This window comes from Erithacus rubecula, assembly GCF_903797595.1.
Source record: "Erithacus rubecula genome assembly, chromosome: 9".
In the NCBI taxonomy this organism is placed as follows: Eukaryota; Metazoa; Chordata; class Aves; order Passeriformes; family Muscicapidae; genus Erithacus; species Erithacus rubecula.
In genome coordinates this window covers 6065975-6089849 of record NC_136660.1, presented here as the reverse complement: position 1 = coordinate 6089849, position 23875 = coordinate 6065975, and the positions used below count along the sequence as shown (strand labels likewise).

Sequence of the window (23875 nt, the reverse complement as noted above, 5' to 3'; positions counted from 1 at the left end):
TAGCTCAGAACTCTGTCTGTCCTGCTGCTGATACACCAGAGCAGTTATCCCCTCATACGTGTAGCTCATTTTAATTAGATACTGCCTGAGAAATGGCAGAATTATCTTTTTGTTTTAAAAACAAGTTTCCCTGACAGCCTGGGATTTATGTTTTTCTTTTCTTAGTATATAACCATAAGAATTTTTTTCTGGAGGTGTTTATCTATGTATGTAAAACAGAACAACATTACCTAGGGGCAGTGCTGTTCCCTGGATAGAATATCTGCAAATAATGTTATAAAGGAGCCAGGAGGGGATGATTAATTACTATGTTAATGCACTTATGTAGAGTAATGCAGGGCTCTTTATTAAGAGCCACGTAGCACTAATGTCCTGTTGCTTTCACAAATTACCCATTTGTTACTAGGAGGGTCAAACCCAAACACTGTGTGTAAGTCCTCCACATATTCCTGTGGTTTTTTTCTCAATTCGTGTACCACAGGGCATGAGTATAAGAAATTTGTTGTCATGAGGGCTGGCAGCCAGGGGAGCTATATGTCCATCTGATGTTGACGTAACAAGCAAAGCTCTGCTAGGTATTTCCATCTGCTTATCATCCTGAATTTGTCTATGTCTAATTGCTGTGCTTGGTGATGCTTAACTAAAAGTGAATGGAAATGTGTTTGCAATTGAATGTTTTTATAGGATCTCTGTGAATAGGAGGATGTTTCTGTGGGCCTGTTTTGTGTTACAAAACCTTAGCTTTGTAAAATGCAACTTCTGAAAAGTCATTCCTTTTCTTAAATTAGTTAGTTTCATTTATTCTGAAATGCCAGGATCTCTGCAACAAGTAACAAAATCAGACTGAATCACCTTTATTATTAAAACTTTGGAAGACTCAGTGGAATATTTTGGAGCACTTGCAGCTGCTGGTTGTGCTGCAATTGCAGGTGGCCTGCACTTTCAAAGCTTGCTTGCAGCTGTGACCTTTACTCTCCTTTTGACATAGACTTATGTGATGTGGGTGAACCTGCTCCCTGCCCAAACGATGGTGTATTGTGATGAAGAGGAAAGAATTTCTACAAAGACAGCCATGCAGTTCATTGTGCAGTGAGCAATGTGGAATTCCTATGTTGGTGATTCTTCAGTGCATAATTAGCAAAATGAAAATCCAAGAACTTGAAGAAAATTAAAGGGGAACAACCAGCTCTTTGCCCTACCCCTGCCAGGGCTGAATGTTAGTGGGCTGTGTGGTGGTTATCTTGTACAGGCTAGAGACACCATGAGCTAAAGAGCTTTAATCAAAGAGAGAAGATAAAGAAAGTGTTCCTTCCAAGGTGGTCATGTGCTGAGCGATACCAGTCTTGGCAAAACATTTCCCAAACCTGAACTCCGAAACTTCTATTTGCTTCTCAGACAAATAGAAGAGCACTTAAGGTGTAAAGTCAGATTTTCAAGTATTTTCTGTTTAAATTACATATTTATAATATTAAATAACAGACACTTTCAGGAAACCTTTGCATCTAACACAGCTGTACCAGTGGAGAAAGAGCTCTGCTGTTCTCCTCTAACCCGGAGTCTCTCTGTGATTAGAAATCATAGGAAATCTACCATGGTTACCTGTAGTAGGAAAGGACTATGTCAGTGTTTTAAGTTCAGTATTTCTGTGTTGCACTTACAAGTCTTGCATTTGAAAGAAATCAAAAAGCCACTTTAAATATTCACATACACATGAATGTGGTTTTGTAAACATGATGCATCCACATTAAGTTAGCGGAGTGGCTTGATGTGACTCTTGAATCCTTTTTTATTTCTAAGCCTTCTGACACTAACTATCTAAAACTCTAAATTGAGAAGTTTAGGAGCTCACAACTGGAAATATGGTTTGAGCTTCAATGAAGGCTCAGTTCAATCACCTGTTCAGTTCAGATTTTGTGTAAGAGAGAATTCAGTCCTTTTATATTGAGCAAGAGAAACAGAATTAGATCTTTCTAAAGGCATTAAGCCCCCACGTCTCTTACATTGAAAATGTTCATGGAAGTCAATGGGCATTTTCAGTTCCAGAGGAATGCAGGGTTAAGTCTAGAATCTACCTATTACCAACTAGATAACACAGTAATGAATACACACAATGTTACATTGCATCCAAATATCACACTTAATTCCCCAGTTTTTAACACCTTACTACATGCAGTCCTTGCAGCTCTGAATAATGTTCTTATTTGGTTAGATTCATATACACTGTCAAAGGAGCAGTAATACAGCTGTACAGCTATCAACCACAGAGCACAGTACAAATTGTAGGAATTCACAGTGTGGGCTCTATTTCTTTAAAATTCACAGTATGGGCTCTATTTCTCTAAAATACTATGAATAATTCCACAAAACACTGCAGGATCCAGCTCTGTGAAGCTCAAAGACTTCAGAGTCCTTTTGTAAGCACGGTGGGTCTGCCTGTGTCAGTGAGGGTCAGGGTGTTTGAGCGGAACGGGAGCTGCAGACACGCTGAATCTCATACTGTACCTCGCAATCTTAGTGGGTAATGGGCATGTTCTTGTCTCTCGTGTCCCAGCTAGGACACAGGTACTGTACTTCGTGATTTGCACATTTTAGGAAACTGAGGATGACAACCTTCTGAAGGTGGCAAACTGCTCTGAAGCAGTGGCAGAGTTTCTAACAGCTGCAGAAAATCCCGGGAGGCCCTTGCTTTATGTGGGGCACTGCAAAGAAGTTTTTTTGTCACACCAGCTCCCTCAGCACAACCACAAACTTTGAAAAATTAGCACTTTCTTTGTTCTCATTACTGTCCGCCTACCATATGCTTGCATTTTATTTGGTCTTGCAGGTAATTGCTATTACTCTGAATTAGTGCTGCTGCGTGTAAAACAGAGCTGACAGAGAAAATGTTTCGACGCAGTTTTAGCTGACTACTATTCCAAATTCATTTAAAATAAGGCAGCAGGCGCTGGGCCGTGCCGCGGCGCCGGCGCAACCGTGAGGGGCGGGGCGGGGCTCTGAGGGGCGGGGCGGGGCTCTGAGGGGCGGGGCGCGGTGAGGGGCGGGGCGGGGCTCTGAGGGCAGGGCTCTGAGGGCAGGGGGCGGGGCCACCCGTTGCCATGGCGGAGGGCGCGCAGGTACCGTCGGGATTTGGATGTTCTGTGTTAAACTGTCCGTGCTGAGCTGCAGCCGAGGGTTACAAGGGTAGTGAGGGGTCTCCAGAGTCTCGCTAGTGATGAGAGGATGCAGCTTGTTTATTCTGGAGGGGTTTGAGAGGAGGTCTCATCAATATATTTAGATGTCTCAAAGTCAAGAGGATGGTGCCAGTGTGTTTTTGGTAGTGCCCGGTAACAGAACGAAGAGCAATGGCCATAAACCCTAACAGAGGAATTTTCTCCTCAATATGAGGAAGAACATGCTGAGGGTGGCAGAGCAGTGGAGTGGGCTGCCCAAGGAAGTTGTCTCCATCTCTGAAGAGAGAGACATTTGGAGACATTCCAAATCACCTGCATGCGTTCCTTTGTCACCTGCTCTGGGTGGCCCTGTCTCGGCTGGGGATGGACTGTATTACCTCCAGAGGTCCCTGCCAACCATAACTATTCTGTCATTTTGTGTCAAAAGGGTGTCGTGTTAAAAATGCTCTGTGTGTGTAAATACATATATATGTGTATATATAAAAATACCTGTGTCAGTGTCATCCCGCAGGCTGTTAATGGCGAGCCGCTGCCAGCCCTGGCGGGGTAGCTCTTCCAGCAGGCACTGTGGAGTCTGGGCTAGCACAGCCCGGCTGGGTCTGTCCCTCACCCACAGCTGCTGCTGGTGGGTGCCTCATCCACCTCCCACCTCCTTGCAAGGTTTCACTTAGTTATGGTCTCCCCTTTATCAATGTGTGCTTATTTCTTGGTGTGTTGGGTTTGTGTGGCAAGGCTTGGGTAGCAGGGAACTACAGGAGTGGTTGCTGTGAGAAGCTACTGGAAGCTTTTCCCGTGTCCATTAGAGCCAATGCCAGCCAGCTCCAGGACAAACCCATGCCAGCCAAGGCTGACCTCACCAGAGACAGAGATAGCATCAATGGGATAACAGATTTAGGAAGGGGAAGAAGGAAACCACACAACAGCAGATGGAAGAGGGGGGTGAGAATATAGGAGAGCAGCAATCCTGCAAGCATCAAGGCTAGCAGAGAAGGAGAAGCAGGAGATTCTCCAGGTACTAGAGCAGATTCCCCTGCAGCCCCTGATGACACAGCTGTGCCCCTGGAGGCCATGGAGGCCATGGTGGAGGCACCCATGTTGGAGCAGGTCATGGAAGATTCCCTCATGGGAGGGACCCTATGCTGGAGCAGGGTTAGAGTATGAGGAGTCTTCCCCTTTAGGAGGCAGCAGGGTCAGGCACAACATGTGATGAAAGGACTGCAAGCGCTCTACTCCCTTCCCCTGTGCTCCTAGGGAGAGGAGATGGACAAAACTGGGAGTGAAGTTGAGCCTGGGAAGAGCAGAGGGGTGGGGAAAAAGTGTTTTGAAATGTAGTTTTTGTTTTGCCTCATTCTACTCTGATTTCATTGATAATGAATTATTTTTCTGCCTAAGCTGAGACTCTTGCTCATGACAGTAATTGGTCAATGACCTTTCCCTGTCCTCATCTTTCCCCATAAGTCTTTTGTTATGTTTCCTCTGCCCTGTTTAGCTGAGGAGAGGGCTGACAGAGAAGCCATGGTCTGATCTGGCATCCAGCCTGGGTCAAACCACCATAGTTGGCTTTTTTGTGGTGATAGGAGTCTCCTAATTTTTGATTGTTGAGGGAAAGGCTTGTGGTTTCCTTTTAAAGAGCACCTGGGGGAGTAGAAGCAAGCTTACACTTTCCTTCCAGCAATATCACAGTTGTATTTCTCACCTTTCTTTCTTTAGGTAGCTGAAGCACTCTGGAGGATTTTACAAATCTACTGTGCTTGCATTAATATTTGCTTGGTTTTGGCCTCCTCTTTGTTTTTTTCCTCTTTCCTTTTTTGACTTGGTTGACAGAGGTGTGGTTTCTCACAGGCAACTCATCTCATGCTGCATGTCAAGAGATATAAGAATAAAATTTATTCCTCTGAAGAATGTATGAGGTGTTGCATCAACTCAGAATTCCTCCCTCAAGCCTGCCTGTGCAGTTGTAGCTACTACAAGATAATTCTCTTCTGGTTGAGCTGCTTTGTTGTCTCCACTGGCTGAGAAGTTGCTGTGACTGTTGTGGGAATGATTAAGTGCCTTCAGCCAGTGTCATGGTTGTGTCTTTGTCAGTGCAAAAGCTTACAGTTTAGGTTTCCTTAAATAAATTAGCCCTCTTCCATGTGAAATGTGTTATTAAGTATTCTAAATGCTTTATGAAAAATATATACATCTTTCACAGTGTACTCGGTTAGTGCTATCTGTAAATATTTTGGCATTTTGAGCAGCATAACACTGGGGTAATGCAGTCAGATCACAGTAAAAGGATACAGGTTGTGCTCTATGGGAAATGACAGGCTGTCAAAAATGTATTGTACATCTGTTCGAAATGCACCACTGAAATTTTTGTAGTTTTTACTTCTTGACTTTATAAAAATAATCTTTAGAGGAATTCAGTGAACATTTTTTTTCACATGTTTTCTGGTTCTTATGTATTGAAGTTTGTTCGACACACAGTAGCTTACCTTTGTGATATTTGTGACTGCCATTTATCATTTATTTTTATTGGAAACCCTGTGAAATTGTGTTTTCATGAATCACATTCTATAGTCTCAAGTTTTGGCAGAAAGTAGTTTAGTATGGTCCGTATATAAGGTGTAGGAAACACTGTATTCTGGTACTGTTTTTTAATAATTCCTTACATTTTGAGATAATTCCTTTTGATTTAAATTTAATATTTTTATAATTGTTCTGACTTATAATTACTTTTAGCAGAAGGTCTGTTAGAAAATCTGAATACTGATCTTAGCAAGTCTAGCTGCTGCTTTATTTTTAACCACATTTTTTCTCGTAAGTGGTCTGCAGCTGTGAAAACATCAGTAAAATATAATGTCATGATACATTTGATCAACCATAAATCTTGGTATTTAGACTGAAATTTTTGAAACATATTTTATTATTAAAAGGACACTATCATGTTTGTAATCATCCTTGAAAGCTTTTTTTGCCTATCGTTTTTGTCTTCTGCATTTGACACATCTGCATATTTCCCTTTTGAAGGTAGTTGAAACTAGTGCTGCTATTTTTATTTCCTCTTTTGTTTGATGACAAAAGAAATTTTTAATAGAAACTATTGATCTTAATTTCCCATTGTTGGAGCAGACAAGTGGGGCCTTTTAAAAACAAACAGAAACCATGAATGTGTTTCTGTTTCTGCCTTAACTATTTATGTAGGAAGCTTCAGGATTTTCTGCCACTACTGGAGCATTTGACAGTTTGATAACAAAATGTGTGTAATAATACAAATAACAGCCTGTGTTGTTGGTATAGTTTGGTTGTTTTTTTTTCATTCCCACTTTGATTAAAGTTGTAATTCATATACAGCACTCTTCCAGGGTATATCTGCCCTGCTGTCTGCCCAGGCAGAGTAACTGAGTTTGCTTTACATGAGCTACTGGCAAGTTGACTCCAGTCTGATTTCCCTGGTAGGGTGAGGACAGCAGGGTCTTGGGTTCCTTATGCTTTGAGTATTTGCTACAGTTGATGAGATTTGGTAAGCTTTTCCTTTGTGTGTATATTTTTGGAAGCCCTGATTTTGCAAAACATGGTGTTGTATTGTCAAAAAAATGCAAAAACAATCATCAACCACTGCAGAGGGCTCATCCCAAATGACAAGCTTATTTTTCCTTCAGGGATGCTGGTGCTCATTTCAATTGCTGTGTTTCAAGGTTTGGCCACTCAGGAAGAGCCCTCACCAAAACTGCAGGTAGTGGAGCCTTTTTCCTAGCCAGGGTTGACTCAGTATGGGTTTGGGGCTTTGAGAATTCTTCCCCACCCATGTAAACACAGAGGTTTTTTTGCAATTTGCTGTTTAACTGTATCACTCTGCTATTGCTATTTCCTGCTTCATGGTGGTTTGTGAACATTGGCTGAGAGATTTAGGAAGATCTTACTGTTTTGTTTTAGAATGTCTGGTTTGGTATTTTGTTTTGATGTGTTAGCAAGGGGTGCCCAGAGCATTTGGAGTAATGTATTGAACAGCCAGAAACATATTATGCATTCAGAACAGCTAAAAATACTACAAAGGAAAATAAAACAGTAACAAACAATGCTCTAGTAGCAGCCTGTATTTAAATAGGCTGTCTGCTGATGGGAATGGGCATTGGTAGGATGGGTTTCAGGAGTTTTTTTTCCTGACATGTGAAGACAGCGTTACTAGAATTAACTCACCTTACGTTACCTCAGTCAGTCACTGCAGTTAGCTCTAAAGTGAACAGTAAATGCTTTGACACCAGTGAACACATATAAAAATCATCTCCCAGTATTTCCAGTAGTGGTTAAAGATATCAATCAAGAGACAAAAGTAATCAATCAAAATAATTGTAAGCTTTTAGTCAGGGGTGTGTGTGTCGGTTCAGCCCAAACAGAAACTGTCCATAACAGTATTGTTTAAATGATGTATGGATCTTCAATGTGTTCTTAAATTACAGAAACATTGCTGATTAAAATTAATTAAATCACGTGCTTTCTCTCCCATAGTTCCTCCTCAGTCATTTGTAACAGTATTTTTTAACTGATCCCTGTGCTTGGTATAGTGGCCCGTGGTTCCCCAACCCCATCCTTACCCTAAGCATTAACAAAACCAGTAATACATTGGTGGGAGTGTTGTTCCAGGCTCCAGGTGATGAAATGGTTTATAGGAAGAATTCACCTTACCCTGTACTGTTATGGTTTGATGTGCAGATTATGGAGCCTTGTCTGTATGACTGACTTACAGCAGCTGCCTATCTCTTCAGTTGAAACTTGTCAAAAATTAGCATTTTCCCTCACTAACAATTATGCCCAGTAAGATGTTGACTGACTGACCAGTAGTATATATTTGATATAGTGGTGGTCACTATAAGTAGTAAGGTATTCTATATATTGAACATCCTAAGAGAAAGTGAGGGAGGAGCATTAATTCAGTTTCCAAAATATCAGTATAAGTTATTCATTTAATTCAGCTTCCACAGCCTCTAAAGAATCTCGTGTTCAAGAGTTTCTAACATCACTTCAGGAAAGCATTTCTACTTTTTCTACTTATTGAAATATCTTTCAGTAATTGTGTATTAGCATGTGGTGCTATTGTTTTTTCCCTCCAACTTCAATTATAGCAGCATTACTGACTGTAGGAGGATTTTTTTAATTCTGTGTAAATTACTGCTAATAAAAGCAAGCTAACATCATGTTTCTGAAGCCTTTGTTTATTCCATTCGTGTTCTGATGAGACATTGTATCTGAGACTGACTTGTTTACAGTTGGGAACAATAATTTTTCTTACTGAAATATATGTGAAAGTGCTGTAGTACTTAATTAGAGAGGGGAAGAATGGTCTGTCCACTGAATGAATTTTTTTTGTTGCTCTCAGTCTTGGTTTGTCCCGCCTGACTGTGGTTCTTCATCTAGGATTTCAGTACATCTTGTAGCTCTGTAGCAGCAGGGGGAGTAGTGTAGCTTCATTTGGGGGCTCTCCTTGCCCAGCGCTGGAGTGAGTTGCTGTCAGCTCAGAGCTGTGATAGTCAAGCTCAAAAATCAGTGTGTCAGGAATTCTGCTTCACTCTCCCTGTGTGAGCTGAAAGTAGGATTATGCAAGCTTTGCCTTGCTGCACTTCTCTAAACCCTGGGTCTTGCAGATGCACAAGTGTACCTGCTACAAGCAAATTGCTACAGGTGTTGATGTGGTCAGGCCAGGCAGACTCCCAGCTGGAGGCTAGAAGGCATTTTGGGGCTGGTTCAGCTGCTTGATCAGAGCTGGGCCAGCACCCAGTGCCCAGGAGGGCTTTGTCCAGTGTGGTCTTGAAAGCCTGCAAGGATGAAAATTCCTCTGCCTTTATGAGTTATCTATTTAAATGCTTAAATATTTTCATAGTGGAATATTTTTCCTTGCCCCGCTGTGGATCCCTTTCAACTGGAGAACTATCCCATGACCATTGTCCCTTGTTCCCCTGCCATTCTCTGAAGGGACTGCCTCATCTCATACCTCACTTTGTCATCTACATATTATATTGTGAAATAGTTTTACAGGATTTTTTTCTACTGTTTTTTGCATTTCATAGATTTCTTACTGAAATTTCTTTTTTGTCAATGACAGCGCAAAATATTACCAAATATTCCTATTTTTTCTAAGACCATTGCATTGTTAGTTCATGCTCAGTGTGTTATCCTCTAAAACATCTTTCCTAGGAACACTAGTGTGAGATCCTTGTGTATCATTCTGTTGCAACAAACATCTTGGACTTTTGTTTGGCTGGGGGAAGGAGAGAGTGTCAACAGCAAATTTGAAAATGCAATCAAGTATATGGTGCAGAGCAAATAGCATAGTAATATGTGTATATTCTCATAATATGTTTAGGAGAAAGTTAATTTTAACATTTAATTATTGTGCAATGCAGTATTATGTTAGTCAAATTTAGATTCATGGATTCTTTTGCACCTTTAAATCTCTGTTGTTTTTATATGCAAGTTAATTTAATCTTGTGCAGCATGTGATATGTCAATGTGTTGCTATATGAATTTATTATAAAAATACTATGTTCCATGTATCTGCCCAGCTCTTCTCTAGTGAGAATGTGTTAAGATATTGTGTTACTACCTTATAATTACAGCTGTCTTACATTTTTTGCATTTGTTGAATTAATTCCTTGCATACCTCCTCAATATAAAAGTGTTATTTAGATAAGTTATTGACATAATAAAATAAACATTTTTAAAAATTGCGTTCTTATATATACGTGTATGCAGGATGAGGTCTGGGATCAGGATGAGGTCCAAGATCAGGATGAAGTCCAAGATCAGGATGAGGTCCAAGATCAGGATGAAGTCCAAGATCAGGATGAAGTCCAAGATCAGGATGAAGTTCAAGATCAGGATGATGTAGGTGGAGGGAAGATTACAAATAGGACATTTCTTTCTCTTTCCCAAATTACTGCCTTGTCAGAAGAAAATCTGGAAGGAGTTGAAAAGTAAGTAGTGATGACAGCAATGCTGGGACCCATATAATAACAAAATAAGAATTGCAGACAATTTGTTAGATTTTTTTTCTGATGGGTATGTCATTAGTCTTTAAATGTTCAGTTAAATCATGGATATTTAATATTAGTCACGAAAGATGGAAGAAATATTTTTGGTCTCAGATCTACTCTGGTTAACTGCTTTTCCTATATCTCTTGATTTTGCTTAGACTCCTTTTTTTCCACTTGTATTTCATTTTGTCATGGTTTCTGAATTTACAATACCTTTAAATATGCTGTAAACAAAATACTAAGATGAAAATAAGAACAGGCTGATACTGAGCTTTTTTTTTATAAGTTTCACTGGGTAACATTTTTTGCTAAAACATTCAAGATTCTACTCAAGATTGTAACATGACTTACAAAAATATCAAAAAGGTCCTAATAGTTCAATAAGGGATGGAAAGCTTAAGAAGGTATTAGTGGGTCACCATTATGGTGCACTGGGGAAATAGGAGGCAGCCAGAGTTCTGATGTCAGGCTGTCTTTGTCTTTTCCTGTACCAACAATCTCCCTTGTTATTAGTGTTTAATAGTAGCTAAATTTAGGAGGCCAGGAGTTCAACCTGAAAGTCTAGATTTATATTTGAAAGATGGGACTTTTCAGAAGTGCAAGAATTATTTAGGAGCACTTGTGTCTGCTAGCAGGTTTTTAGGGAATTGAAAGCCAAAGGACTGGTCTGCTGGTCTAGTTTGGAAAGGAAGAGGTGGGGGGTGTATAAAATCCAGCTTTGTTCCTCTGAATATGTAACCATTTAATAGAGATGAAAATATTTCTGAAATATATTTTGTTCTTCCTCTTCTAGGGAGAAAAGGTCTTTTTGGGATTTTTTTTTTTTTTTTAAGAAAACTGGAAAGAAAATTTGCTACCATCAAATAATAATACAAAAATTCTTTCCTTTCCTGTTTTCTCTTGCACAATAGACCTCTTTAAATTTAGAGGAGACTGAAGTGTACAACTCATGGTGACTAAAATATGCATAACAACACAATTCTTCGTGCAACTTTCTCATTAAGATTAAAAAGAAAAGTGCTGAAAGATCATATGCTCTTTTAGTCTCATCTGATCACATATATATATTTTTATACATACTGTATAAGAGGAGTGTAAAGTATATACTGCATCTGACTGGAAGGTGCACAGTTACAGGGTATTTTATGCACACTAAGCAGTTTAGCAGCAGCATTAACATGTTGTTTACCACAGTGCATTGTGTCTATGCACAGGAGCAGTGTGAAGGCCACAGCTAAGGTTAGAAAATCAGAATAGATCTGATTCAGTGTGAGAGTTTTGGTGTCCTGCATTCCCATCTATCAGGGAGTTTTGTACTGCTGTCCATCTTTATAAGACTTGAGCCCTATGAAGAAAGAAAATGCAAGGGAAGGTAACTGAAATCTCTCTGTCCCATCATTTCGCAGTCATGTACAGATACTGTTGTCAGTGACATGCCTTACAGAGTATTGAAAAGATGAGCACTGGCATTGTTAGTAGAATCTGAGAAAATCTAAATCCCTGAGAAGCTCTGATTATGAGAACACAGACTTGGCAGAAGCTTCAGAGAGAGAGAGGATATGGACTGTTTCAAACCTTGGAAAGTTCAGCTGGCCATATTCCACTTCTATTCCAGGACACAGTTAAGTGTTTTTAACCGACTTGCATGTGTGCAGCCGTACAAATTTGTCATGCAGAACAAAGGAATATGTGTTTTAAACAAAACTAATTGGATTATATGCTTTACTCTGTTAGCTATTGAGGCTTTAATTAAAGAAAGAAACTCATCTCATTTGACAGTGTATCTGTACTGTGTCTGTGAAACCCCCGAAAATCTAATGGCTGCGATCAGTACGTCTGGTACTAATGTCCTTCTTAGGAAAGAATAAGAAGGCAGCAGGGCTTGGGAAGACCTTGCTTTTTTACAGGGGACTAGAAACTGGGATTGCTGGCATCTGTATCCTCAGCTGTAGTTAAGAAATCAAAGATTGCTTTAATGTTAAACTTAACTACCTGAGACATGGCTGAAGCTGTACTGGAAGAATTGAAACAAGTTCTAGCCACAATCCCCTCTCTTCATGTGGAAAAAAGCACACAGTTATTATAAAAGATGTAACTAATTCTGTGTTTGGAAAGAGTAGACATAAATGTGTCAGCAACAGTATAACCTTCTACAAGGGAGTGTATTTTTTCATAAATTTTGCAGTTAAAGTACATGGAAAAATTTTCATCATGTGCCAGTAAAATGGGATGCGGCTCTTTTGTTTTGAACGTTATGGAAGTGCAATTTAAACATCTAAATATTTTAGCTACTTTCAGTAATTATATATCATAGTATTTACATTAATTTTCAGATGTAATTTTTTATCAGAGACCACATGAAAAATAATCTTGAAATGGAAACAAGATCTTATTACTGCTGTAAAATTATCTAAATCAAAGTGAAAGCATGATAGTGGAAAGTGGAGGCTAGATGTGTCATTTCATCCCACAAACCAATTCCTGATGAACCACTCTTTTTCTCTGGAATTTTCAATGTATTTCTCTTTGGTTTTGTAATGCTCTAATTTTTGTTCTTTTGTTAGTTGTATCTTGACACTTTAATAGTGTCTGCTGAAACCAGCAAGTAGTTGTTTACTTTTTGATTAGTTCTCTGATCATAAATGTAATCTGGGAATTGATGTAGCTAAATTCAAGCAATTATGTATATATGCACAAATGAATAATATAGCAACTAAAACAAATGTTATAGATTTAATTGAATGCAGACCAAGTAAAACTTTGGAATTTGTAATACATTTTTTAACTTCATTATTTTACTCTGCGATTTTTTTAGGAAGTTGGAGGAATTTCTGAATCTTACACAACTAAAGACATCTTTGAAAGAAGCTATTTTACTAGATTATTATACTGCAGGATTTTGGTGGGCTAAAGAAATGAACTTCAGTCTTAACCAGCTCTCAGGATTCATGGATCTATTAAATTTTGCCCTGGAGAACCTCAGTGGTATGTATAATTAAGAATTACAAAATAAATATCTGAAGTGGAAGGCAAGAATGTTTCCCAGTCATTTTAATAAAGTGATATTTAATTGCAAGTAATTGTGAAATTATTTATTTTCCTCTTGAACTGGTATGTTGGTATGTTAGACCTTGTGCATGAAAATAATTCTTGCTGGCAGATCTCAAGTCGTTTGAGTAGAATATTCCTCGTTCTTTGTTTGTACAGTGCATGGTACAAATAGGCCAGGTCCTGAAGAGACCTTTTCTTTGCTATGGTAAAATAAATAATAATTACTGTAAAGTGAGAGCAAGGTGCTCCTAAATTCCAGCTTTCTCAGTGACTGACTCACTGTAGCCTTGGGCACATTTCTCCACTGTTTGAGATACTCAGTACATTCTGTAGTATTACAGCAGGTGAATTGCATTTTTCTAATTCTTGGCAGCCAACTCTCAGCTTTCTATATGGCAAATGCTGCACTTCTGGCAGAAGTGCAGAATATATGTTAACTAAGGACTGGTGAGGGAACTAAACTGGCATTGCTGCTGAAGATGAAAAATGTCAATGAATGGACTGTGGCTCCTGTGACTATGAGAAAATTTGCCACAAACCTTGGTCTAGAGAGAATGGAATAGCTAGAAAAAAAATGATAGCCCTGTCCTCTGAAACCTTCTTTGTCAGATTCTAATGCTTCCTTAACATTCATTTTGAGGGTGATTATGTTGAGAAAAGTCCATCCCAGAAGGACAGTGAAAGGGCTCAGCACTTTCATTCAAAAGAGAAGGCGAATATTTGAAATCAAACTTGTAATAGTTATTATGCTCTTTCACTGTAATTTAGTTCAAGGGCCTTTCTAACTTGGAATTTTGACAGAATACGTACGTGCTTTATGATCATTGGAATTCCAGTTGTCCTTCCTGTTTCCAATGAGAAAGTATCTTAACATATGCTAGTTATATTACTATAACAATGGAGCAGGATGGAAACCCATCAGAAATTAGTTTTATGAGACCATGTAATACTTGTGTACACGGCAGGCTGGTAGCACAACCAGTTATTAAAACTGACTGACATTTTTCAGGAATGTCATCTTAGTTGCATAAAGCTTTGCCAAACTTTTGACTCTTTAAGCTGAAATTTTCCATGGCCCTGTCTGCTTGTGATGAATTTTATATATATAAAATTGCAACTGAACCAGTTCAGCGGGCAGACAAAGGCTGTGGGCAAAAGAACCTATTTTGTGGTTTGTTTTTTGGTTTTTTTTTTTTAACAGATCTTCTGCCCCAGTGCTTTGAGGTAAAGATAAAGGTTTGGCAAGCACATGTTGTGAATTTGATTTTTTGCTGTCCTGTGAAAATCCATTAGATGTGGCTAAGATACACGTGGTTTTTAGAGAAAGAAAATGTCATTTTTAAATGCTTGTAGGAAACTTCTTATATTTGCTTCACAGACCAGGACTGAGATGAATTTTCTTGTAATTACCAAACTTTTCAACTAAAAGCAAAATTACAATGTCTTGTATTAATGACACTTTCTTTTCAATTCCCTGCACTGGACCCAATCAGCCTGGAGAATTAAGCCAACTTGGCCATAATAGCAAGAGTAGCATTGAGCAGGAAGAATGGATTTAGAGAAGGAGGGTAGAGGAAATTTAGGGCTGGTACAGCAGCAAGGAAAACTGGAGGCCTTGCTTGATGGGGAGTCAGAATGAGTTTTATGATTTGATTTTCTTCTATCCATTGAAGGTAAAGTTCTCCTTAGCTCCTGGAAGTGCTGCATGAGTCTACCTGAGACAGGTGGTAGGGACTGAAAATCAGGGGTGCAGACAAAAGAGATTTGGATGAATTGACAACAGACTCTGGGCGTCAGTGATACTGTTATGTGCCTTTGCTTCCCTACAAAGGGTGATATTTCTGGTTGTGTTGCTTTTCCTCGTTTCCTATGGTTTCTATTTTCTCTGCCTTTTTTGTGTTTCTTGTTCCTTCCCATATGGTTATTTATATTGTGCTGCCTTTCTTACTGAAAAGTGAGTTAAAATTTTCAAGCCTTTGATTACTGTGCCACTGAAGGGCAAAACTATAAGAGAACAGAAGTCTTTAAAGTATTTTAATATGTTTTTTGCACAAAAAAAGCCAAGGAGTGTATTGGTAGAGACATAAAGCAGTGAGGAAAATTAATCTTTCACCACTGTTGGATATTCCCCCATTTTTTTTCTGCAGATTTTTTTGGACATAAAACGAAAATATAAATTGTATTTGGCGCTTTTTTTTTTTTTAACTTCCCATGGTTCTAATGCTGACAGACACTGCAATTCAGAAAGATGAACCCTTTCTTTTTATAGGTTCAGCAAACACTGATAAATTTCAGCTTGCTCTTTTTGTCAGGACAGAATTTAAATTCTAATTCCAACCTGCTTTGGCATTTGGTTTTGATTTCCAGGGTAAAAATATAAAGTAATTATCTGGTTTGGAAGGATGCAAAAATGTCTTCAAGTTTGATACATGGAGGTTCTTATGCATATTCATGTTTAATCGATTGTGACTGAAAGCACTTCAAAATATTCTTTGCCCTTTTTAATATCTGTTCCTGTATTAAGGATTTATTTTAGGGCATGGTCAGAAGAATAATCTTTTATAATATTTTATAGATATTTTATATATATATATTTTAGAGATAAACATTCTCTGCCTCTCAAATTTGCATATTATTCTGCCTGTGGTTCTCTCAGCATAGGTAAGAGGTGAAGCTGTAGTATCTTTAACATCCATTATTGTGATCCTTCCATTATGGAGGCAGAGTGGTTGTTTTGTGGTATAATTTTAATGAACACATTATTGATGAAAATAATGCAATAAAAGCATTTGACTGGTGTTGGTTTTTAAGTTTTTAAGTGGTGGGTCATAACTATAACTTCAATAAGTCTTATAATTAAAATGGGCCACAAAACCCCTTCCCACCCTGGTATGTTTATACATGGTTTTTGTTCTATGGGATTGCTTTGCAGGGAAACATATGACCTTGGGAGATAATTTAAAAGAACTTGAAAGAGCAATGTCTGGAATAGGAGAAACTGAGTCTGAAGAAAGAGGTGACCTGAATTTATTCAGCATTGAGCAAGCCAAAGCAATCATTGATTACTTGGTTACCAGGTATTTATTTCTACAGAATATGTTCTTATTTCAGTAATCTAATATAATGAAATATATTGGATATTTCTAATTGTGAAAATGACTGATAAAATAAGTGACAACAAGAACAACAACATCAACACATTTTTTATTATTACACTACTACTACTACTACTATTACTAGTATTTTGCTATTATTTTACTGGATATCTTCCTACTGTGTCAACATACTGCAAACACCAAACTTTAAATCATGAAAAGAAGAGAGAATATGCAAGGAGCAGTAAAGATCTGGCCTCAAGTATCAAAGCCCAGAAAATAAATTTAGACTGAAAGTTTATCAAAAAGTAAAATTAAATATTATGCTGAAAATATTCCTTTTAGATTTTGTTTCAAGAAAACAGTTGTGTATGGACAATATTCTTGTTTTGCTTTTAAAAGCTGCTTTTAGGTTCCATTTGAATAAAATTATAGGTCTTATTTGTCTTATTTAGATCATATCTAGAATCTGTTACTCTAAGTATTTGTCTGGCCTTGACAGTTATAATGAACTGAAGTAATTTAAAGTTTTTTGCTTACTCAATTAAGATTCTGATCATATAGGAGTCATAAAAATGTTTCATTTCAAAATCAGTAGAAGTCCAGTATGTACTTTAAAAGGTTTTGTGACATGTCTCAGCTTTTAAATGGAGACACAGAAAGAGATGCTAACAGCAGTAAATTTGTTATTTATTTGAGTAAAATACTGAGTCTGATAGCAATAGCAATGCCCCTGTATAAAGTTTTTACTGTATGTAATGTGTACACTTAACCCCAGAATGCCATGGTTAAGGCAGTGACATACCCCTGTTTGCAGTACATGATGGACAGAATGGTTCTCAAACTGTTTAACCATCCATGAATGTCAGGGGCAAGGAGATGGAAAATTGGTAAGTTGCTCCTGTAGGATATGCTCATCCACTGTACTGCAGGTGCAGCCTTTCAGCCCATTTTCTGACCCAAGTGGGGGTGACAGCAGGTGGAGGAATATGTGGCAGACAGACATAAAAATTGAGTAAGATTATGACTGATCCATATGTAGATTTGTTGGGAATTTCTGACTGTTCTTTAGGAAAAGTTTAACACAACAAAGAGGGGGTTTTTAGAGTATTTTCCTGAATGCAGAAAAGTATTTTCTCTTGAAGAAAGGCAAAATACTAGGGTAGCTATTAGCCTTCCAGTTTAGAGTACTTAGATTCAGATGGGGATTTAAACCCATTGCAGGCAATTTCTCTTACAATTGGGCTGTAAAATATGTCTCTTTCTCCTGCTCTCTGATTTTTTCATTTGTTTCTTTCTCATGGAAAATATAAAACACTTAAGAAATAAGAATAAGAAGTAAGAAATAAGAGATAAGAAATAAGAACATCTCTTGAAATCTCAAATTTCTGTAGTCAAGGCAGACTAATGTCCTGCCAAGTACTAGCCCTAAACTAAAAGGAAACTTGGCATTTAAGATGTCTCAACTCCTTTTATATGTCTTCCTGTCTATCTTTTGTATATTTATATAGAACAAATGTTCTTTCCAAACAGCATGTCTATAGCTCTTTTGTAAATTATCCATTGAGAGATATCTTGTCCACGAAGTAATTCCTTCACAGTCAGAAGAATTTCATCCAAGAGATTAGGTGCTCTATCCTACTTCCACTAAAGTATTAGCTGGAAAGGAATACAATCAAGCTGCAAAACTTTTGCAGCAGAATGCTATTTTGGCCACCAGATATATGGTTGTATGTCTAAACTGCTCAATTTATTACAAATGTGCACTGTGGTGACATCATGGATGCACACACATACCCTGAAATGTATCATTTGTTTCCAGTTTATGCAATCCATTATTTCAGTCACTGGAATATTTTTTTCTAAATAAGATTGGAATTAGCACGCTTAACTGCGTATACTTTAAACTTTATGAACTCAGAAATAGTTTGAGTTTTATTAAAATTCAAATTAATATATTAGTTCAATACATTTTTGTTTGTTTAATTTAAATGATAAGCCTGTAGCTTTTTTTTCTACTCCAGAGAGTATGACATGTTGTAGTTCAGATCATATTTTTACTGATGGAGGTGTAAACCCATGGGATTTATAACGCAAACAAAGGGACAAAAGCTTAACCACATGGGCACAAACTGTGGCAACTATAATGACACCTTCAGGTTTGGTGGAAGGTGACAGTTATCATCTTTTCATCTTGTCTCCTTGGGCAAAAACATCAACATAGCTCCTGATGTTTTCTTTTCAGGAAGAAGTGCAGCTGGGGAAATATGTCACAGTTAATCACCTTCAGATTCTCATATGACATCATAAGAGGTCCTATTCTTAACAGTATTGCTTACACAAGTAAAATTATTTCTGTGTAATTGCTAGAAATACTGCTATGGAATTTTTAAATTGTTCACAACAAATAGAAATAAAAGAAGACATTTTGTATAATGCTTGATGCAAGAAAGAAAATTGCACTGTTTTTTTTCTAAATAAATGCTGGTGTCTAATTTCTGTAATTTGATTTAAAGAGCATTTAATGGAGGAATATCTTCTTTCATACAGGATTGGGAGTGCCAGGTTGAACAGAGATCTGTTTTAAAATAAAGACATAAAATTCAGAAATGCCAAAAAAAAATACTTATATTTTTGGGTGTATATTTTAAATTATATGTACCTGTAACATAGTCCATAAAGAATATCATAATGCATTTGGGGGGGTAAGGGGAAGGAAAAGATCTGACTTTCAGATTCTGTAAATCTGGCTTATTTCCAAAACACTAGAATAAGAGAACAAATTGAAATATTAATTTCTGCCATTCTGATTGGAAGGATATATGTCTTATTTCCTGTGTGTCTGTGATGTTAATAAAATATTTGTCTTTTTTCAAGTAATCCATGTTAGAATTTTATGAAATTACAGGTGTGTATGTAAGGGGACATATATTTACATAAATCAGTGTGAGTCATTTCCAGGTTAAGTCCTGAGCTCTCTTTAAACATAATTTCTGTGTCTCCACTGAAACATGCCAGGAATTCTTTGGTGAAGTGCTGCAATAAAAATGTACTTAAATGGAATTGCAAATACTTTAAGGGCTTAATTAATTTGAGTTTGGGGGAAGGCAGCCTCCAGCTAATGGTAGCCAGACTTCTCTTTTGGGCCTTGCCAGTACCAAGCCAAGGGTCTTGCTGACCCAAGTGATGGGTCTCTTCAGAACCTGTGTTCTGTCCCTAGCCAGAAAGCACAGGAACCAGTTACAGAGGTTCTCTGCAAATATTGCTGTACTTTTCATGGATACAGCGGGCAGAACAGCCATAAATTCTTGGAATCATTCTTCAAACTGGACTTGCTATGAAATCACAGAGCAGTGTTTTAAATTGTACGTCAAAATGGCATGACAGAATCCAGGAGTTCTGTATCATGATTGTAAGAGAAGAACTAACTGTAACAGACTGTGACAAACAAAACTTTTGGTTAAGCAAATCTATATCATTGATCATTAGAAAAGGAAACAAAGAGAATTATTTAAAACATGTGAAATGGAAAGCCAAGCCATATGTGTTTTAGGAAAGATAAGTAGATTGGCATTGACAAAGTCTATTTAAAGTTACTTTTGTTGTAATACACAAAACTGCTGTGTGTTAATTCAGTTTTTTAGTTTTCCTTTGAGGAAATACTACACTGATTTTGCAAAGTGACCTTGAGAGAATGAATACTTCTATTCTTTATTGTTTTGGTGTTCCAAGATCAAACTTTCTCCCTGCACTGGCAGCCTATCCCAGAATCTGAAAGCTGATTTGGCTTTGTTTCCTTCTTGTCTGCTATTGCTGATAATAAAGGCCTAAGTATCCTGGTGATAAGTGTTTCAGGAATTATGTTTTTCAGAGTGGAACTTTGTCTTCTCAGAGTTCAATTTCATAAGGACTAAGTGGATGTATTTTTAAGTATCACTCTGTATTTTCTACAATCATCTGATAATAAATCCTGCAAACTAAATATGCTTCTTGTTGTATCTGAAGTTAAACAACTGTTTCTTTTTAAAATTTGAAATGTTACCATGCTGGAGGGAAACTCTTAGTTTAACACCACTTTTAATGCTGTTACTTTTCCAAAAGCTTTCAGCTGTTATAGTCTATGTTATGTTGTTTTTCAGTTTATTTAAACACTACAAAGCATATGAATTCCTCTTCCATGGTCCTAGAGGAGAACCTGTGATAAGTAATGAGGTGAGTCATTTATATAGATGGAACTCATTATGCAGTTACTTAACGAGTGCACTGTGACACATGTTTTATATTGCTCAAAGCAGCTTCATGTCAACATCCCTGCATTACTAATGTAAAACGGCTGATTAAAGACTGCAAGTTAAGATGTTTTGATCCTCATATTCAAAATTAATTTGGGATTTCAAAAAAGTGTGAATGCATTGCTTGGTTAAGTAGTTAGTTATGTTAAATCAGGAAAACTTTTGTGTAGGTGTTTGTACGTTGATGCTTGTAATTTGAGTTAGCAACATGAGTCTGACTCTTTAAAAAGTCAGCAGTTAAAATCAGAAATGTTGTGTGCCATGCCTAGTCTGACCACAGAGCTGATGAGGACATATGCATGTGCATGTACAGTTTTGTTTCTGCTGTAGCCACCAAGAGTTAATTATAGGTATTATAAAGAAAGAAGCAAACTAGAAACTGAGCATTTTGAAAGAATTCAGTTAACAATAGTGAGTTGGCTTCACAGTGTGCTTTGTCATGTGTTCTAATTTACATGTGAAAAAATATATAAGCAAATGTGTTGATGCAGAATGTGGCCTTTAATCAAATGGACAGATTCAGTTAATAAAATAAACCTTTTAGCCTGACTGTGCTTTTTGAGAATGTGTGTTCTAATACATAAAAAAATATTTGCATTTTAAATTTGTATTAGGAGCCAACTGATTGCCCAGAGAGGCAATGTAGTGTAATATTTTTGATGGTACTTATATTTTAGCTTATCAGTACACAATGAAGATAAAATTAGTGAACTGGAAAAATTCCTTTACACTTTCAGCTGGTGTTTTGACTCTGGTGATGTGGGATAATTGCTTTCCATGTTGCTTTTAAGTAACTATACTATAAAAAAAAAAAAACTTTTCTTGACATGGATGCAAATATTTATAAATTATTCTTGTCATTTACAAAGTGGATTAAAATTACAACTATAATGAAATTGGTGACAAAACTGTCAATACAAAGGTAGAGCAGAACTTCACCATTACTATGTTAGGGTGGGGATTTTATAGGTAATCAGATCCTTGGGTAGCACTTCTTAATTGGTAAAATCTATTTTAGTGAGACTAATTACTTGATTAAGTAATTCTTGTGTAAACTTGAATCATTAGTCTTAGAAGGCTTTAGACTAGCTTAAGAGAAATGCCTTTGTGTTTCCTGAAGACTCCTTTCTGGGTGGGTGCAATCATGCACTGTCCCAGCTGCCCTGGGCAGCTCTGCTGGGGAGCACCACCTTTGCTGAGGGTACCAGCACTTCTGGCCAGTGGTGGGAATGACTTCTGTGATGATCCATCCAGACAACAAGTGCCATCTGCAGCTTACACTCCTGTCACAAAACTCTGCATCACAATCTTTAGCTATAGCTCCTTTATGGCCTTTTTCTTACCTGTGCTGCCAGTTCAATCCATCTGTTTTGTATTCTGAGCTCCATGGCAGAGAGCTTTTAATTTGTCCAACTACACTCCAACTCAAGAAAATCAATACTTATATTCTGTTAGAGTTCATTTTGATAGGTGATGCATTGTTCTTCAATAAGTAAAAATTTAGGTATTGAAGCTGCACATACAAATATATGGCATTATTTGCACTTGCTTTTTGTGTTAAAATGTGAGGAGAGCTGAGCTCAGCATAGACTTCAAGTTTTTTGCTTCAACTTTATTTAGTAATTCTTGTGCATAAAAGATCATTACTTCTATTTTGCAATCCCTTAGATGAGCAGTTTTTTGGGCTGCCATGGTTTGGCGTGTGTGGCTGTGGCAGGAGCACTCCTGAGCTGATCTGCTCTGCAGTGCATCTGATTAGGGAGCAGGAGATCGACTGGGAAATCCATGTGCTGAGAGCAGATAGTAAATTTGTGCTGAAAGCTTGGCTGCTGTCCTGTTATGTAGACCAATGTCTTACCAAAAAAATAGAAAGGCCACCGCAGACACACCACAGCCCAAAGCTGGATGTGATCCTGACTCCAAGCTGAGTGCAACTATTGTCTAAAAAGTTTTCCTTTAGCTGCAGCAATAGCAGTCTCTTCTTTTGGAACAGAACTCTGTAAATTGTAATGTCCAGATTTGCCCAAATGACAAGAACCACGGTGTTCCAAGAGCTTAATTACAGGATTATCTCATTTTTGTAAATGAACACTTTGAGATGAGTCAGTGAAATGACTTGCTTCAACAGAATTGATTTGCTTCCACTGAAAGGGCTTTAGCTCAATGAGTATGTGTGCCAGAAAGAATTACCTACGGAATAAAAGCCCAACAGCCTCAGGAGAAGATGTGCTTCTTTAAAAGAGATGCAGCTACAACAAATAAAAGCTGTACTCAGTGTTGTAATGGATATCCTTTTAGGGAAACCACAGTGTGTGTTTTCCAGAGAAATCTTATAGCAATGGGTTGTAAAGTCATTGGAATTTTTTTTTCTCTAGCACAGGCAATTATACAGTGTTCTCAATCAAGTTTCCTTTTTGATCTTTCACTGCAGTTATTTCCAAATGACCCTGTCATTTCCTGTGTAGAATAAAATCAGACAAGAAAAGGGAAATGACTCAAAACTCAGATTATGCATACAATATCTGTGGTTGTGCCATTTAACAAAATCTAAGTTATTTAAAAGTAGCACATAATTAGTGGAGCTTCGCAGTCTGATTAATATTCTACTTTCGATGCAGCTAGCATAATAAAGCCACCAATGTAAAACAAAGTATTCAAGTCTTAAAAAAAAGGTAACAAATGCCAGGCTAATTTTAATTTTTTTTAATTTTTTTTTTTTTTTTTGCCTAAAGCTTTTAAACCTCAAACTGCCTGAGGTGATCATATTGCCTAGGAAAAAAAGGTTAAAACAGAAAGACATGAATGCTTGGTTAGATGATAAAACACACATCACATTTCTAACCTACTTTGACAGTATTTAAAATTTAAAACTTGCCTTTCTAACTATCAAATCCCGTACTTCTCCTTCATTCCAGATCTACAAAGACCTATATATTATGTATGCATGAATACCTTTTAGAAAACATGACAGTACAAGGAATTGCTGAGAAGTGTTAAGATTGCCAAGTAAATTCCTTGCTTTTTTTTCCTGTTACTATTATGAGCAGTTCGCCCCATTTAGAATGATTACAGAAGGAGCTGTGGTTTAGCTGTTCTGTGGCTATGATCCAAAATAAAATGGAAGTAGTGCTACCATATCAGAGTTTTTTGGGAATATTGCTGTTAAAGATCCTGGTTTTTTCCTTCTGCCTGTTCTGGACATCTTGCTCTCTAGATGTGATTTAGTACACCTATATTAGCTCTCAATTTCAAGG

The 23875-nt window shown here is 37.5% G+C and overlaps 1 protein-coding gene across 3 annotated transcripts in view; it reads left to right on the top strand.

The window, feature by feature from the left end:
• The first annotated feature begins 3081 nt into the window (after window positions 1-3081).
• Window positions 3082-23875, top strand: part of CABCOCO1 (ciliary associated calcium binding coiled-coil 1) — a 50566-nt gene continuing 29772 nt past the window's right edge. Inside the window, exons 1-5 of one of the 3 annotated variants that reach the window (XM_079312732.1) lie at window positions 3082-3113; window positions 9921-10123; window positions 12999-13168; window positions 16167-16311; window positions 20469-20541. In XM_079312732.1, the coding sequence (XP_079168858.1) occupies window positions 3096-3113; window positions 9921-10123; window positions 12999-13168; window positions 16167-16311; window positions 20469-20541 (609 nt within the window). In that variant the 5' untranslated portion in view covers window positions 3082-3095. Of the gene's footprint in view, window positions 3114-9902; window positions 10124-12998; window positions 13169-16166; window positions 16312-20468; window positions 20542-23875 lie in introns of all 3 variants that reach the window. The other 2 variants (XM_079312733.1, XM_079312731.1) reach the window with 2 other exon arrangements.